The following is an 18,405-nucleotide window of genomic DNA, read 5'->3' as shown; positions in this document are numbered from 1 at the left end:
TCCTCCTTCTCCTGAGAAGGAAGAGCCTGGCGGTTGGAAGCCCAGCACAGGTAGACGCCGAAGGCGGAAAGAAGGCGGACCAGACAGGGGCTGTGGGAACCAACCTACAACGTGCTGGCCAGCTCTTTGGCTTTATCTGTTTGCCAGTCTATGATTTTTATTGCCAAACACACTGGCAGCCCAGAAATGCCATTGTCGTGAAGGAAAAGAGGCCCAACAGAAGCCTGCTCTCTATTGGACAGGTAGCTAGGGAGACAAAACCCTTCTAATACTGACTGCTCCACCGCAGGGCAAAAGGCCACCCCACTTAGGCCAGTAAGGGCCCTGAGCTCCAGCCTGGCCAGGCTGTGTGAGACACCCTGCCCCCGCTGCCACCACCCCCTACTAGGGGTATCTGCCCATCTCTGCTGGACAGCAAAGAGCCCTCAAGGGGATGCCCGTGGGGACCCCGTCTGGAGTCCAGGTCTTCTCCTCCCCCCTGGCCCTCCCCGGTGACCAGGAACCCCCTCCCCTGCCACAGCCAAGACCCAGGAGGCCAGCTAGCCCAGACGGTCGGGAGGCTGAGAACAGAACCACTGTACCTGCTCCTGAAATATTTTGGCCAAGGGCGCGCAGTCCGTCAGCTTGATGAACCTCACCACGTCTGTCACCGTCCACTCCAACGGGTTGCTCTCCAGGACCAGCCTCTCCTCCTCCTCTTGCTTCATCTCCTGCAGAGGGGAGGGAAGCAGGAGGTCGTTTTGTCCCTTTCCCGACGGCGGGATCCTCTCTGGGCCCTGCCAGTCTTCCTGGACGGCACTCGGCCTCCTCACCAGGCACCCGTACAGGCGCCAAGGCAGCCGGGGTCCAGGGACGTTCTTAGCGACTCATCTGGGTTATGACTTTACTCCAACGAATTGTGTGCTTTTAGGGGTAAAAGTTAAAAATAAGGCGGCACGGGTGATGGCGCAGGTGCCCCCCCACATTCAGGGACTCTGAAGCCGGCCCAGCGCGAGGCACCTCTGATGCAGAGCGGGGGCAGGAGCCAGCGCATGCGCGAGAGGCCGCTCTGCCCCCGTTCGCGGGCCACCCACCTTCCAGCCGAGAGTGTCACACGCGGGCTCGGGGGAGCCCGGTGCCCCGACTGCCTGTGTTACAGCATCACAAGGTCTCCTACGAAGGGAAAGCCTAGAGCTCAACGAGACCTCAACTGGAATCAGGTCTGAAAACCTTGCAGAAAAAGCAGCACCCCCCCCCACCCCCCATCCTGAGGCTCCCGCTCCCGCTCCATCGGAGGCGCAGTGGGCAAGCCCTCTGGGCCCAACTTCGGAGCTAGGCTGGAGCGGCTGCCTGCGTTTCTCCTAAACAGGGGCCCCCACTGGGGCAGCACAGGGCCAGCTCGGGTGGCCCAGGCTTTACCTCCGCAGCCTCCTGGCTGGCTGCCGGGCCCCCGGGGGCCCCCTCGGTGCCGGACGCGGCCTGCGCCCTCCGGCCCCTCCGCGTCCTCTCCACGGGCACGTGGCGCTCGGGCTCGGAGCCGCTTCTCAGGGTGACAGCCCTGCGGGGCCGGGCGGGGGGCACCTCGGCCGAGGACGTGTCCGTCTGGTCGTCCCGGAGCTCCGAGCCCGTCTCCTCACTCCCGGTGTCATCGTCCATGGCGTCTGCGTCCTCCTCTTCGCTTTCCTAGGAAGACGGGGGATGCGCTGGGACGCAGGGGCCTGTTCCTTCCCGCCCGGGAGCCCGCGCGAAGCCCTTGGTGAGATCTGCCCAAAGAGGCCACGACCCCAACCGCGGTGCCAACTGCAGCCCCTTCGCAGCCAGAGACGCTGCAACGCTCAATGTTCCACAAACAAGGAGGGGTCTGGGTAGTTCACTGTCTAACCCTTCGGCCTCGAACTTCAGCCTTGGCCTGGATTCGAAGCCAGGGCCCCGCTTCCCCATCAGAGGTTGAAGCTTTTAAGGAGATCCTACCTCCCCGGAGCCCGCCACGAAGTCCACGGTCGACGACCTCCGTTTCTTCTGCACAAAAATGGATTTTCGCCGTTTCCTGCGTCTGGCGGGCTTGGGGTGTCCGCTTTCAACAGTGCTTTCCCCGATTGGGGGCTTAACGATCTTCTTTCTCTTGCCGTAATAATAAGCTACAGGGAGAGAGGCATGGGAAACGTCAGAAGGTGACACCCAGGGACACAGGTGCCCAGAAGGGAGGGAGACGGGGAGGAGGGAGGGAGGGGGAGGGAAGGAGAGGGAAGGAGAGACAGCAGCCTCCGAGTCCATGGAACCTTCACTCACATTCCTCAGGACCTGGTTCTGAGCAAACAGCTCCAGCAGAGAGAGGAGCCCTGCCTCCGACGCCCTCTCCTCTCCTTTACCGGGGGTCACAGACAGAACCGGGTCGCTCCCCCTCCCCCACTCAGATGGGTAACTCTGAGCCCCCAGTGCCCCTGTATCTGGGTCCTTAGGGAGGTGGCTGCGGTTGGCGAGGTCATGAGGTGAGGCCCTGAGGTCCTGACAGGACGAGGAAGGGACACTGGGAACGCAGAGGGATGACCCCGTGAGGACACGGCGAGAAGGGAGAGGCCCCAGGAGACACCAACCTGCCGACGCCCCGACTGGGACGTGTGGCCTCGAGAACTGGGAGAAATGAGCACCTGCGCTTTCAGCCCCCCTGTGGTCCTTGGCTCTGGCAACTCGCGCAGACTAGGCAGTGAGCCGAGCGAGCTGACCGTTACCACAGGAGCTTCTCCGGCCCCTTCCTTGTCCCCAACGCTGCTCACAGTGGTGGCGATCGCTTCCCCAGAGGTGCTCTGCCCGCTGCCCCCAGGTCTCAATCTTCAAGAACCAGCAAGCGCGGCCAGCACCCACTGGCGGGTCCCTGTCACGAAGGACTAGCCCGTCTCTCCATCTGACCGAGGGCACATGGGTCCCATTAATGAGGCGTCCTTCTCCTTTTCAAACAGAGCCCCTCACCTGTTACACGGACATATGCTTCATCCTCTACTTGCTCGCCGGACACGTTTATTGCCTCTGAATTCAACACCAGAGACAGGCGTCTGCGTTAACACGTACGGGGCAAGCTAAGCAAATTCTTCACCAACTTTTAACGATGATGTACTTTATAAACTGAATGTATGACAAACTCATTAACACCTGCCAGGGACCCCGTGCTTCAATGACGATCACCGTCGAGACGCTGCTTCATTAACCAAAGCCTCCACCATCCCCTCTGGGGCTCCCGTGACCCCAAAAAGAACCAGACGCACCAAAGGAACCTTCTTCATGGCTGGAGGCATCGAAAAGAAAACCCCAAACGCACCGCGCTTAGCTGACAGTGGCCACCTCCCACCTGCGGTGACAGACAGTTTCCAGGCTGCTGGACCTTAGAGCTACGTCGCCTGGCCTCCCATCTCAATTTCCTCACATGCAAAGTGACCACGTAGCAGAGGCGTCTTTCGGGACTAAAACCCTCTATTTTCGGTGCCTCCGTCTTGAATCTGGCCCACGAGGATGGCCCTGAGACATGCCCAGAAAGCCCACGGGCTTCCCGCACAGGTGCTCATCCGTTCCTCCCTGACCCCGACAGAGAACCAGCAAGCCGGCGTGTGGTCTTCCAGGAGCGTGGCCCCGGTAACACTGGAAACAGGACAGCGTGTCAAGACACAAAGTCACAAGTCACAAAGGCAGTCCGGCCCCTCTAGAGAGCTGCTTCCACAGCAGCCGGATGCCTCCTCGAGTTATACGACGGCCTGTTTTTAACTGACACCACCCCTTCCTCATTCTAGGAGAGACCCACAGAAGGAGCGAGCAAGCCAACCGCAGAGACTCCCCCTGTAGCAATTGCTGTGAGAAGCCAGTCGAAAGACTCATTAAAAGAAAACCAGGGCACCAACTCCGTCCCCACAGACCAACGCCCCTCTCAGGGCCTGCACTTACTGTATTTCGTTTTGGTGTGAATGGAGCAGTTCTCTGGGCAGTTTTCAGAAATCAGCACAGGACTGAACAAATTGGGGCAGCATTCGAGCTTGGCACAGACGCGGCGGCAGAAATCGGCGACTTGGTCCGACGTTCGGACGATCTTGGCCACGGCCCTGTACGTTTTGCCTCTGTACCTAGAAGTGAAGGAGGGCCAGTGAGGGCGCGGTCGCACGCTTCCCTCGGACCTGGTCTGGACGGCGGATTCCAAGGCAGCCCGGTGTCGCGCTAACGACCCGGCGGGCCGGGTGTGCTTTCCGTGGTATCTGCTTTCCTTGGTCCTTGTGACCTCGCAAAAGGAATTTTAAAGAAATGCCACGGACATTTAAAATTTTAAAGAATTTTAAAGAAACGCCATGGACCATGCATGGGGTAACTGCGCTAAAGCAGGATCCTGAAAGAGAGGTTGCCGCTTGGCGGAGTCTCACCGAGGCGTGTGTAATTGAAGGCCCCTCCAGAATGTTTCTGGAGTCTAGCCATCATCACGGGATGCTCATCGCTACTGAAGGAAAAAACCCTCCCTCCTGCGCAAGAAAAACCGCACACAGTGGAGTCACCACTGTCAAACTAGAAGTCGGATCTTCTGGAAAGCAGATTGGATGGGTTTCCTGTTTTAAAAATAGGTACTGCGGCCTCACCCAAATGCTGATGGTTAATAACGACGCAGACCACGCTGGCGGAAGAGGTGAGCTCTTGGAAATGGGTTTGAAGCACCTTTCAGTACAGTTTTAGAAACTATCATGGGTACAAAACAATGACACGTGTCGCAGTTGGCAAGAGATCACGGGTCTTTATTCAGCTCACAGCTCCCCACGCCTGCAGTCCACTGCAACGGGGACACCTCAGCAGAGCTGGCCTGTTAAGCTTTGTGCCCCTTTACTTTCCAAGTCAAGATCCTGAACAGGGTAATTTATTTTCCAGAAAAACCGCATGTCATGGTCGCTGTGGCTGAGAACACCTGTGTCAGTTTTTGGAAAAATGAGGCAAAATCGAGAGAGAAAGAACCAAGAAAAGCTGGCCTTGTGGGTTCCCACTCAGCAGCACCAGTCTGTGCTTTCAGATGCCTGAATACAGATGTTCCCCGACTTCCGACGGGGGGCACGTCCCAATGAACCCAACTTAAGGTGAACGTATCCTAGATGAAAAAGGCACGTAGCGTACCCAACTCAGAGCTTCGCCTGGCCCACCCTAGATGTGCCAGAACCCTTACATTAGCCTGTGGCTGGGCAGACCCATCGCATGCAGCCTACTGTACAGCGCAGTGTGGGCTGTCTCGTGTGGCTCGCTGGCCACCGCAAGGGAAAAACAGAAGGACTGGGTGGGTCCAGAATGGCTGTAAGCCTATCAGGTTCTCACTCTCGGGATCCCAGGGCTGACGGGAGCTGAGGCTGCTGCCAGCAGAGACCACAGGTCAGCCCAGGGCAGGATCAGAACTCACACTGCAAGTGCAGTTTCTGTGGAACGCCCATCTCTTTCACACCATCAAGAAGCTGAAAAATCGGAAGTCGGGGACGGCCCGTCTCCAGCAGTCAAGCCCAGAACAGTGCAGGGACAATAGGCAGCACGTGCGGCGAGGAGGACCGGGCGAGGAGATGCTCCTTTGCGCAATCTGTGAGTTAAAGACGGCCCTCAGAGGAGCCCTCTCTTCCCCCAGCACTTGTTGCTCTTTCTCCCGTGGCATCGGCATCATGGAGGTTCTAGAGAAATCTGGGTGTAAGGATGTAATCTCGTCACGCAAGGAGAGGCTGAGCTGACACCAGGGGCGAAGGCGCGCTCTGACGAGGACAGGAGGGCGAGGGCGGAGGGCAGCAGAGGGACCAGGAGGACCGCGTCCCTGCTGTCAACAGGGGCCCACCCAGAGCCCCGGAGCGCACAGGAAGACGACAGCCAGAGGAAGATGCTTAAGATTCCACGGAGGCAGGGAGTTCCCGTTGTGGTGCATCGGAAACGAACCCGGCTAGTATCCACGAGGACATGGGTTCGATCCCTGACCCCGCTCAGTGGGTTAAGGATCCGGCATTAAGGTGTGGTGTAGGTCACAGATTCAGCTTGGATCTGGCCTTACTGTGGTGTAGGTCACAGACGTGGCTCAGATCCCGAGTGGCTGTGGCTGTGGTGGGGGCCGGCAGCTGCGGCTCTGATTCAACCCCTAGCCTGGGAACCTCCATACGCTATGGGTGGGACCCCCCCCCCCAAAAAAAAAGAAAGAAAGAAAGAAAAATTCAACAGTTGTAGAAGAAGCTTTCTTGGAGATTTTCTTATGTGATTAAAAGCAGAAAACATCTGAGAAATAAGAACATCCATAAATTCCCTCTTTGGGGCAGCTTCTAAATCCCAGGGGTAAACCCACCATAAATCCCCTCTTGGAGGAGTGTCACGGCCATAAAGAAGACAGAAAACCCACCCACGCCTGCATAAGCCGACCATCACAAACTTTCCTACCTCCCAGTCTTTATCCTAAAAATTGTTTTGTCTTTCCCAAAGAAACCTATTTGTTCTCCCCTAGAGGCTCTTCTCCCCACTCCCCTCCCCCACCCACGTTAGTAATGACTTAGCCGTAAACCCCAGATCCTAACCGCCCCGTTGAGTCACTCATCTCCGAGCACTCCTGCGTGGGTGTGCATTGCACCCGTAAAGAAACGGTCTTTTGTCCGTTTAATCTGCAGGTCCCCGGGTACTGAACCCGAGAGGGTAGAAAAAGGGCTGTTACTTCCTGACATCAGTAAGGAGGTGTGAATAGCCTTCCAGCAACTTCCTGCCCACCCAAGTAGGGATTTATGTCCACGAGGGAGTGCCTGTGGCAGGGCGGAGGGAGACAGATGAAGACGGAGAGACAGTGCTGGGAAACAATCTCTTCTCTGTCGCTGGTTGAGGGTTGAGAAGAATCAAAACGGATCTTGAGTCAAAAAGAAACATAGAAGAGTTCCCACCACGGTACGGATTCAATGGGCTGTCACAATGGGCTAAGGACCTGGGGTTGCTGCAGGTGTGGCGTAGGTCACAGCTGCAGCTCGGATTTGATCCCTGGCCTGGGAACTTCCATGTGCTGTGGGTGCAGCCATAGCAGAAAAAAAAGAAGATGGACAGGAAAAAAATACAGAGAAAACCAACACTGGTATAACCACCCGTTTGTAACAGAGATCGTCCCAGCAGGATGTCTTGCGTTTGGCCTAAGACGTATCATTCATCTTCCAAATGATCAGTATCAGGACCCTTTAAAAAAATCTTATAATGCAAGATTTACTTGTGATTGGGCTACGGTGAGAGTGGAAGACAAGGTTCCAGTCTATGAAGCTGAACTCACAACCTCCAACATTTAAGGACGCATTCAAAGGCGGAAAAAAAAAAAAAAGATGGTAACCCTGAGAACGCTACAGAAATAGGGATGCTTTGCGTGCTGGGAGAAAAATCACTCTCTCATGAGCAATAGTAAGAGATGGCCCTGATTTTTCCCAAATCGAAGCTCTTCCTTCATTGGTCCCATCTTCTTCATCGAGAATTCGGATCCACGCAATACTAGTCTTCAGCCTTGGGACCCTCAGCTCCTCGGAAATGTCTCTTCTTTCTAATCGCTGCATTTCAGGCTCATGGGACCTCGTGTGATAAATGGGGTGTGTGTTTACTTTAAGAAAGACCACTTGTAATTCAGAACATCCTCAACTGGTGTGTGTTGGGGTGGGAGGGAAGAACCAGACCCTTCAGGCTCCTGATCTGAATGCATGCAAGTGCACAGAGAAATCCAGTCTTCTCTTCATGAGCTGGTTTGCCTGCTCGCTTGACATAATGTTTACAGTAAACATTTTCGGGAGAGCAAATTTCACAAATCTGAGCAAAATAAAAATGAACGGATGAACAAACACACTCTTTTTCAGTGCAGAGTCCCTCAGTTTGAGAACCTTTTTTCACATACATCTCCTTTGGAGCCAAATATCACCTCCTACTGTTCCAAAAGTGTGCGCAGGAATAAATGCTCCCCCCCTGAGGTAACATCAGGAAAACGTACAAAATTCATCATTGCTTGAGAAAGAAGAAACCAAAACGTCATTTCCACAGAGCTGAACGTGACCCACGGAAAGAAAACATTTGCCTTCACCTCCCTGCTTCTGCCTAAGTGACAATGAAACTGAATTCACTGGAAGTGTCATCAGGCTCCCTCCCCTTCAGCCAGTCTGAATCGCTGTCACCAAAGACTGGGACAATCTATGAAACCTCCCCCTGGCTTTGATAAAGACTGGCACAAAAGCCACTCGAAGAAGAGTTAACAAGTCCCGCCCCAGGAAGATTCCGTTACACGTTGGAAAACATTTAAGTGTCTCTAGCAGCACAGGATTAGAAAGTCTTTTGAATCCCTCCAAGGTATAGCCAGGTATAGCCTGAATTCCTCCTCCCAGAATTCAGAATAATGCAGGTCAATTTAGTAGAAGGAACACGGCCCTTCTCCAGATGCGCGGAGAGGGGCTCCGTGAGCGCCCACTCTTCCTCTGGAACAGAGCTGCTCCCGGTTTTGCCTCGGCTCCTGTTGAAGACTCACATGTTCAAATACTTCAATCATTTGTTCCACAACAAAAGGTGCCACTGTGGGATAAAGAGGCAACAACTCCTGGATTTCCCGTCGTGGCTCCGTGGGTTAAGAACCCCAGTGGTATCCATGAGGACGTGGGTTTGATCCCTGGCCTTGCTCAGTGGGCCAAGGATCCGGTATTGCTGTGAGCTATGGTGCAGGTTGCAGAGGTGAGTTGGATCTGGTGTGGCTGTGGCCTCCGCTGCAGCTCTAATTCAACCCCTAGCCTGGGAACTTCCGTATTCCCCAGATGCAGATGAGGCCCTAAAAAGGAAAAAAAAAAAAAAAGAAGCAATAACCACTGAGGAACAAGAGCAGATGACAGCGTTTCTCTTTCTTTTGTTTACAGGTCAGACCTTATCAATGTCAGCTCCACCCTCTCAAGTAAAGGGGTCTTTTCAGAAAAGGGGAAACAACCCCTTAAGAAACCCCAGATGCTGCATCACAAAGTTCTACAGAGGATGGAGGGAGCTCACGCCCTTTCTTCCCGGGAATACTTTCTGATAGTAGCGTTCGAGGACCTCAGCCAAGGAGTTTCCGTCGTGGCTCAGCAGTAAAGAACCCGACTAGTCTCCAGGAGGATGCAGGTTTGATCCCTGGCCTCACTCAGTGGGCGAAGGATCTGGCTTTGCCATGAACAGTGGGGTAAGTCACCAATGCGGCTTGGATCCTAAGCGGCTGTGGCTGTGGCTGTGGCTGTGGCTGTGGTGTAGGCTCGCGGCTACAGCTCCAATTCGACCCCTACCCTGGGAACGTCCATCTGTGGCAGGTGCAGCCCTAGAAAAACAGACAAGCGGTAGTGTATTCACCGCAGAAAACATTTCAGCCTTTCAGCAAAAGGGGAAGGAGTCAACTCTCTCTCCTCCCATTCGCACCAATGAAAACGTGAAAGTGGGCAGGATTAAAGCGCTGTCCTTTTACAGCCAGAGAGGGGAGGCTGCACGCGGTATCGCGTAACGGGATATTCCCGCTGACTGTAACTCTGTCCTCATTAGCAGCTGCTTTGAGATGCACCCACGATCCAGACCCTGGAAACCCAGTTCAGACACACATTTTCTCATGACAAGTTGCTGTGTGACATTCTGCTCAGGAACTCGCTGTCATGTTTGATAGAATAGGTAATAAGTTGCCTTTACAATACGGCAGGGCTGGGTCGCGCCCTGTCTGTTTTGATTGTATCAGGCTGGCTTAATAAAAGCTCTGATGCACTTGCTAAGATGAAAATGGGTGTAAACAGTGCAAAATGAACTCTCCGTGTCACTTTGGGATCTGGCTTGCTTAGGGAGCAGGGGAAGTTTTAACGGACTGCTGTATTTTTACAGTTTCCACATCCTTAGGTGTATTTTGGGTGTATTTTTACAGAAACATTTTAAAACAAGAAGTAAGAAGGGTTTCTCTGTACAAACACTTGCCCAGGTTTTCCCACCACTACTAGTATGAAGCGACCTTACGAGAAAGTATTCTGGAGTTCCCGTTGTGGCTCAGGGGTTAGTGAACCTGACTAGCATCCATGAGGACACGGGTTTGATCCCGGGCCTCGCTCAGCAGGTTAAGGATCTGGCGTTGCATGCTGTGGTGTAGGTCACAGGCGCGGCTCGGATCCATCGTTGCTGGGGCTGTGGTGTAGACCGGCAGCTGCAGCTCTGATGAGACCCCCTAGCCTGGGAACGTCCATGTGCCACGGGTGTGGCCCTAAAAAGAAAAAAGGACAAAAAAAAAAAAAGAGAGAGAGAGAGAGAGAAGGTATTTTTCTGTGGCTGGTGATCTCCAGTTTACATAAAGTAGAAAACTATGGACTACCAGATTGGGAAAAAAAAAAAAAAAAAAACCTTCTTTTATTTTTTTCTGGGCTACAGATGAAGCTCATTCAAGTATCTCTTGGGAAAGAAGATAATGGTGGCATCTTCACTGACAGGACACGTCAAACACATCAGCATTCTCCCGAGTTACCTGTGTTCCTGTAACCTGTGTGACTTGATGGGGCATCAGCAGCCCACAGACGGCTGCTATTGAATCTAAAATTACAGAGATGCTCAAAAAAGACACGAGCAAAGGCGGAGTGGATAGCTAACGACGAATGCCCAACAACTGTGAGTTTCTCAACACCTGCACCCCGTCCCAGCGTCAATGGACTCGAGGAAAATAACCACTGGCCATTCACGTGATCGGAGACACCTCAATTGTCACCACCAACAGGACAGGCTCTTTCTCTCAAGCAGGGCTGGGCACACTCGAGCCATTGATAAGAAGGTGACCGTGGATTTTTCCGTCCTTTTCGGCCGCACCCATGGCATATAGAGGTTCTCAGGCCAGGGATCGAATCCAAGCTGCAGCTGTGGCCTACGTCATAGGCTCCAGCACTGGACCCTTAACCTGCTGTGCCACAGAGGGAAGTCCTTGTTCACTCTTTAAAACAGCATCGTTTTCTAACTGTTACCGTAAAGGCCACGAGGGAACCATTATACAGGAAGTTGCCCAGACCTGCTCTATTTGAAAAGAATAAGGAAATATTAAAAGCCCTCTCAAACCACCAAAGCAATTATTAAACATAGAACTATCTTGAGAAACGGGTCTTTTTCCATCTGCCTCGTAAACACCAAGCCCGTGGGTGTTCTCAGTTTCGCAATGCAAGAAACTTAAAAGCAAGGCAAAACATCACCTTTCCAATTAGCCAGTTTCCAGAGAAAATAAGGGACCCACCACACGTCCACCCACAGCCCGTGAGGTACTGGTTCTTTCTGTTTTTAAAAACTGTCAGCTCTCTGGCATAAACGCTGCAGTATCAAATACGAAGATCCGTGAAGTGAGAAATGTATAATCATGACAGGGGAAATCCTTTATATACATGCTTCCCTTCAGATCCAATAACCCACTGGCCCCGGAACAGAAGCCCTTCTCATTCTGGGTGTTTAACGCCATAAAGTGTTAGTGGAGCGACTCCTGTGCTCTGGGAGTCCTACGCTCAAGGCAACTCCGCCAAGCAAGGACACCCCTACGGCAGGCTTCGGTGCCCAGAACTGCAGAAGCACAGGCCTCCCGCGGGTGTCCCTTTCTCTGCGCTCTGTCAGAAAGCGGGAAGACAGGTTTCAGAGCCACAGGCCGAGAAGCTCATTCCCCGGAACTGGAAGCACTTACTTCGCCTTGAGCGTCTCCTCCTGGAAATTCCAGCGCGGATCTTCCACGAGCTGCAGTTCCCGCAACACCCGCCCGGGCTTGTAAGCCGCGTTGATGATCAGGCTGAGAACCTGTCGAGGGAAAAGGCCGCGCCGTGAACTTCAACCGCATGCGATGCTGCTCGGGCGAGAAGGCCCCGGAAACCGCCCGGGGACACGCCAGAGGGGTCTGCCCTTGGCCCCAGCGAGTGGCAGACAGGCTGGGGTGAGGTGGAGGGGACGGGCTGGCTTGCCGTTGGTGTGGCGGAAAGGGGTGGCAAAGGCCGACGCCTCTGCTTGGGCGAGGGTGACCCCCGAGTGAGGGGACGGCCGGCCCTCACCAGGGTTTCTGGTTGCGGAGACCAAACCATTTCCTCCAGAGAGCCCGGGAGGAGCCTGCACCTGCAGTCCTCAGTGCGGTCGCTTAGTAAGAATTTCATTTTCTTCTTAAAGACCTACTTCTTTTTTTTTTTTTTGTCTTTTTGCCATTTCTTGGGCCGCTCCCGCGGCCTGTGAAGATTCCCAGGCTAGGGGTCGAATCGGAGCTGTAGCCGCTGGCCATCCTACGCCAGAGCCACAGCAACACGGAATCTGAGCCATGCGTCTGCGAGCTACACCCCAGCTCACGGCAACGCCAGATCCTTAACCCACTGAGCAAGGCCAGGGATCGAACCCGCAACCTCATGGTTCCCAGTCAGATTCATTAACCACTGCGCCACGACGGGAACTCCCTTGAAGGCCTACTTCTAAAAGAATCACAGAGACGGAGACAACAGGTTTGTGCCGCCACTCCTGGGCAGGCTCCCAATACCTGCAGGCGGAGGCTTATTCAGCAAACTACTTGAAAGTCGCCTGATGCTGAATGTCATTTACAGACACCAAGTACCAGGGTAATCTTCTCAGAGATGCGCGTGTTTCTAGAGGCGTGTGAGCACCTGACGCCGCCCGATGGCTTCCTCCAACTACCCCTTCCCCCAGGTCCCACCTGCAAGCACGCAGGCATGTCGCGGCCACGGGGGACCAGGCGTGCCCCTTCGGAGGCCTCAACCACGTGCTCTGGGCGCTGGTTTCCACCAGCGCATCCTCCCCACCAGCGGCCATCTTTCTGGGTCCCGGTGAACTCGCGCTGCCGGGACGTGCAGAGAAGCTCAGAAACGTGACGGTACGACGTGACCTATTGAGGGACACGGGTGAGACCCAGGGGACATCGTCCCAGGAAATGCCCACACGCTGACGGTCTGCCGGGTGCTGGGCGCCGGGCACACAGACAGGACACAGTGCCCGCCCCTCCTGAGGTCTCCCCGTGCAGAGAGGATGGAGCCGGGCCCTGAGTTCATCCATCATGTTTCAGAGCAAAACAGCAGAGAGAGAGAGAGAGAGAGAAAAATTCCCTGCCCAGTGGGAAGGACACTCTGGGTAGCAGAGCTGAAGCACCTGCTCTTTTGGGGAGGAGACCAGTATATCGGCCGGGAGGAAGAAGATGAAAAGTATGCTGCAGAAATTTTCAAGTCCTAGTTTTCACGGACCTGGCGTGCTCCAGAACACACCTGGCGTGCTTTTGCATCGAATCAATTCCGCAAAACAAAGCTTTCTCAAGCCTGAGCACTCCATCCATCCTAAAATATGCTCTACTAGGCAGTCAGCATGGAGACTGTCTTTTTCTTGCCTGGGTCGCATTGTGCTACGTTCCGAGGTCCCCGTGACTCCCCACGCAAGAGAACACGGCTCAGTCAAGGCTCTCAAAGGCCAAGACGCAGCAGTACCAGCGGCTCTGCTGCGTGTATGTTTTCTGTATTAGAATAATCATCTGATTTTATTAGTTCCTGTCAGTACAGTCCACAGAAACCGAGTTTAAAAATAAATCCAATTGGAACTGGCTGAAACAACGCACAAAGTGTTTATCAACAGACAATAACATTTCAACTGAGTCTTTTCATTGTGTTTCGCTGAGACAGCCCCAGAGCTACGTCTTATTTGCTGCATATCGAAATGCATTTTGTGGCTGTGAAAAGAAAATGCCTTCCAGAGTTCCATTCAGAGTGGAAACAGGCAGCAATTAAATCGTAAAAAGCCGGCGAGAGTGAGTCATTTTCCCATGGCTTTTCCTGACGCCACGTCATTCCTCTCTAAATTCAACAAGCTCTCTTGGATTGTGAGCTGAATAATTTTTGTGTCCCTGACACTGTGGTGCATTAGAGCTGCCTCCGTGAAAATAACTACGTTGACAGCTATTAACTACGACCCAAGTTAGACTCAATGACTGGGGTGGGCAAACCATCAGAATTCAAGTTAAAAAGGTAGCATGGACCCTGCCCTGACTCAGGAACCTAGGATGTTGGCTGCGAGGCTGATAAACATGACTTTCAATCAGCCGGCCTGAGACTGGTCCGAGTGAGTCAAGGAGGAAATCCGTGCTGGAGCAATCCCCCCCTGGAGTTCTTAGGTCCATGAAAAGGTTAGAGGGAACAGGAAGCCACACCGAGCCCCCACCGTGTATCACAACAGAAAAGCAGGAGTCTTTGTAGAGCTGGACAGATCTGGGAGCGGATCTGGGTCCATCCCTTAGAAGCTCATCAAGCTCAGGAAAGATGCTCGACTGACTTTCCCCTGGGTAATGGGGACACTGCCATGCCTCCGGGTCAAAGTGCAGGCAGTCAGAACCTGCCACTTCAAAATACGCCACTTTGGCATAGGGTTCGTTTTGCCCCACAACAACTGAGAAACAGCAGACACAGCGGGAACTCTCTTCCTTCCCCCTTTCTGCCTAAGGCAGGGCAGAAATTTCCCTTGGTGGAGCAGTCCCCCTCCTCTGTCCCTGACGAGGAGGGGAACAAGCCTCGTCACTAGACGCCAGAACTAGAGCTAGAACCGCGCCTGGCAAGAGTAGGTGCCCAATAAGCATCTGGGGGGGAGTTTGTTCAGTGACTTTCAAAATTGGCACTGAAATTAGATAAAAATGACTCTGCACACCTGAAACCTAATGATTACTTCACTGCAGGTATTTATTTGGTACCAAACAATCTCTATCAGCGAGGCCCAGGAGGGAGCATTTTCCGCCGGTTCCCTCGGCTACTGAGGCCCATGCTGCGGTACAGTGACAAAGTTCAACAAAGGTACTTGATCTCTTTGCAGGCAAATGACACAAGCGTAACCACCTTCACACAAGTGCACCGTTTTCGCCAACCTTCCTGGACGCCGTCTAGCTTCGTGCTAATGCCCGCCTCACACATCACGTGTGTGCTGCCGCTTTTGCCTCCCAAGCTGGGCACACCGCTCTCAGGGGGTTAACGGGCAGCCTAAGCTCAAAAGAGCAGCAGCACAAACCCCGCAGACCACCCTCCAGAGGCCTGTCTGCATTTTGGACTCTGGGACTGACTCACTGGGTTTTCCTCTTTCCAATGTCACCGAAGTGCCCAAGGCCCTGCCCCCTCAGCACCACCTCTCTTAACTGTACCCATAAACACGCTGCTCTGAAGGATAAAAGCTACCTTTGTTTACACACACAGTTAAGGCTGCTTCTGATTTCTCACTTCCTGGGCTCCCAGGTGAAGGTCTGCAGGGGGACCTCAACTCACCTGGGGGCACATCTCTCCTTCACCTTGACCCCCACCCCCCAGCTTCCAGCACAGTGGCCCCGGCACATGGTTGTGACTCATGAATTTCTTAGGACCCAAATGAGCAGATGGATGGATGGACAGGTGGACAGATGGACGGACGGACAGATGGGTGGGCAGAAGACAAATGGACGGACAGATGGATGGATGGATGGACAGGTGGACAGATGGAAGGACAGATGGATGGACGGATGGACAAATGGATGGATACACGGATGGATGGACGGACAGACGGATGGATGGACGGACGGATGAACAGATGGATGGATGGATGCTGCATCCCCTGCTGGGCTCGCAGGGCTGGAAGCGTATCTAACGTGGTGATTCTCAGCAACAGCTGCTGGATGTCGAATAACTGAACAAAAGGCCGGGAGAAAGTGTGGATGGACCAAAAGAAACGTGCATGGACCCTGCAGTCGCCACTCCATCTACTTCTGCACTTTGAGGCTAAAGAGCCGTGAAGGCCACAGCAGCAGACGGAGGGGATCAAGGTCTCTCAGTCAATAAAGACGAACCCGCCCTGGCTCCTCTGCGCCCTGGAGCACTCACGGCTCATCCCACGAGCACTCACGGCTCCTAATCGCTTCTGCAGTCGCTCTTTGCAACGTTAAACAACCTGCTCCCTTAGAAGCCCAGGAAGGTGCAACGGGTCCTGTCTGAACCTTTGTATCCCTTGTCCAGACTGTGATGAGGAGCACAGAGCGACTCGTGCAGGGACGTCAGACACAGGCAGATGGATGGACGGAAGGTGACGGCTGGCGTGTGGAGACACACGATGGGGAGGGAGCTGGACGGGTGGATGGAGGGGTGGCGCGTGCACCTGTCTCTGGACTGCACTCGTCCGGAGCAGCCCGCCCCTCAGCAGAGCAGAGGCTCCGTCTAGCTCACTCTTTTCTTTTCCACGCATCCTCCACGTGCAGACTGGCCCCGATGCCAGGCTGCGTCCGAGTCTTAGGTCTGTGTCTGGCTGTCTCCACTGAGTGGGGCCGACAGCTGAGCTGGGGCAAAGAAGGCAGCACGGCAGCTCCAGAAGGTCTCCCGCGTGTCCGGGATTCATGCTTTCACATCAGAAAGAGGAGCAAAGGGAATAAAGATCGGGCGCCGCGTTTGTGCCCGTTCACAGCGCAGGCACAGCTTGCAGATGTTCCCTCTTCAATGGCCGAACCCCTGCTGCCCACAGGAGCACGTGGAGCCCCGGCACCGCCGCTGCCGAGCGAGCAACCGGGTGGCGAGGGCGGCCTGGGTGCCAAAGGCGAGGAGGAGGTGCAAAACGACCCTGAGCAACTCCCCACCGAAAACTCCGTGTGTGCGTGTCTATACACGTGTGCTAAAAACAGTATAATCATAGCACAGACTGCTTACGATTTAAACCAACTCATGTGTAAGAGAAACCACAAGCTCCCGGGTCTCTGAGGGCCACCGAGGGACGGGACGGTGCCCGGCCAGGCCCTTCCCACCCCCGGCCTTCAGTCGCTGCGCAAACGGACGCTCATCCGTCCCGAGCGGCCGTTTTCAGAGACGTTGCTGCCCTGAGCACCTGGCCGGTGTTCTCTCCTCTCACCACATGTCTGTCCGAAGCGAACCTGCCATCGAGGCACACAGGAAAGTGAGCCACAGACACGTGCCCCCGCCCCCTCCTTGTCCTCCTGTGCTCACTCACCGTCTCTCTCACATGCGGACACAAGCACACACACCTGCTCACTGCACTGCAGACGCAGCGACACCTCAGACAGGTGGCTCCCGAGCCTGCATCTAAAGCATGAGGCAGAAGTTTCTGGAACACCCTGCAAATGGCCCAGGACTCGCTCCCAGGATGCTGAGATCTCAGGGGTGTGGGAAGCAGGGGGTGCAAGGCCTCCGAGTCCACCGGGGACCCTCAGGCCTGCAGTGAACCCGTCTCCGGTCTCCGGGAGGCTCTGGAGCTGGCGGGGCGGCGAGCCCGGGGAAGAAAGTGCGACAGAGAAGGACAGTCCTGGTTGGCGACGATCACCCTGAACTCGTGGGTTTCATGAGTGACAAACACCCTTGCTTACTGGCTGTCGCTACAAGCCCCGCCCTCCAGGTGACTGCGTCTGGGGGTCCCCAGAAGCCCCAGGCCCTGAGGGGCTGTGGACGGGCTTGACTGGGCCCTCCCCTCCGGCTGCTGGTTCGGGGCCCTTGCGGGGGGCGACTGCACCTGCCCGGCTCCAGCTCTAGGAGGCGGCCTGCCGCCTCCACCGCACGCCTCCTGGAAGCGCAGCCTCCTAAACCCGAGACACCCTGCCCAGGTCTAATGCCCAGGGTATCACTGCCCAGAGGCCCGTGGACAGAGGCACGTGTTCATCCTGCGTTTGCCAGAAACTTCCGCCCTGGTGCACCGCCCTCCCAGAGGACCCCCTCCAAAGGCTGGCTCCCTACCCACACCCTTCTGCTTCTAGAAGAACCAGGCGAACACAACCAGCCTTCCACACTTTCCAAAGACAGACAAACCTTTAAGTACTAACACCCCCGACGGTCTGGAAAAGCAAATGCGCCCTGTCTTCGCTCCAAGGGCCCCGTCTCCGTCCATGAAATGTGACCGGAACCGCACATGGGAGCTGTGCCGGGGCAGGTGTGGTAAGTGCCTGTTACCTTGGTGGAACTTACATTTTTCTTGCACTCACAGAAATGAAGTGTTGCTGCTTTTTTTTTTTTTCTTTCATTCTTGCCTCGTGCATTTTCTGAACATCAGCAAAAAACTAGTTCTGTCATCAGAAAACTGCCCTGGCCTGGCTTTTAAACTCGGCTGCTGGCACCTATCAGAGAACTGACCAGGGCTAACAAGTGTTGGCTTAAAAAAGTCATGCAGGAAAGTAAAACAGCCAAGCCCTAAAGACAGACGGAGCCTAAGGTACCCTCGACGGAGAGCAGGGCCTGCAGGTAACCGAGGTCCCCACTCAAACCGCTGGGACGTGAACGGCCTTTACAGGGACAGCAAACAAACCCATCTGGCCACCGTGTGTTTTATCAGTTTCTGTGCTCTGTTCTGCTCACGCGCAGCAAAGCAGGCACAAACACAGGCCAGGCAGACGACCCGGCCGTGGGGAGGATGACCTCCCGGCTGAAGGCGCTGGGAGATTCGAGAGAGGCCCTTCCTAGCCAGGGCCTTTGT

General features: G+C 54.7%; 1 protein-coding gene across 3 annotated transcripts in view; it reads right to left on the bottom strand.

The window, feature by feature from the left end:
- Positions 1-18,405, bottom strand: part of SFMBT2 (Scm like with four mbt domains 2) — a 194,793-nt gene that overhangs the window by 8,442 nt on the left and 167,946 nt on the right. For all 3 annotated transcript variants that reach the window (XM_047755296.1, XM_047755297.1, XM_047755298.1), the window contains 5 exons: positions 11,645-11,754; positions 3,910-4,085; positions 1,951-2,117; positions 1,399-1,662; positions 582-710 (listed from right to left, as the gene is read on the bottom strand). In XM_047755296.1, the coding sequence (XP_047611252.1) occupies positions 582-710; positions 1,399-1,662; positions 1,951-2,117; positions 3,910-4,085; positions 11,645-11,754 (846 nt within the window). The remainder of the gene's footprint in view (positions 1-581; positions 711-1,398; positions 1,663-1,950; positions 2,118-3,909; positions 4,086-11,644; positions 11,755-18,405) is intronic.

The sequence above is a fragment of the Phacochoerus africanus genome, chromosome 12, assembly GCF_016906955.1.
Source record: "Phacochoerus africanus isolate WHEZ1 chromosome 12, ROS_Pafr_v1, whole genome shotgun sequence".
NCBI lineage: Eukaryota > Metazoa > Chordata > Mammalia > Artiodactyla > Suidae > Phacochoerus > Phacochoerus africanus.
This window is presented reverse-complemented; position numbering and strand designations above follow the sequence as displayed.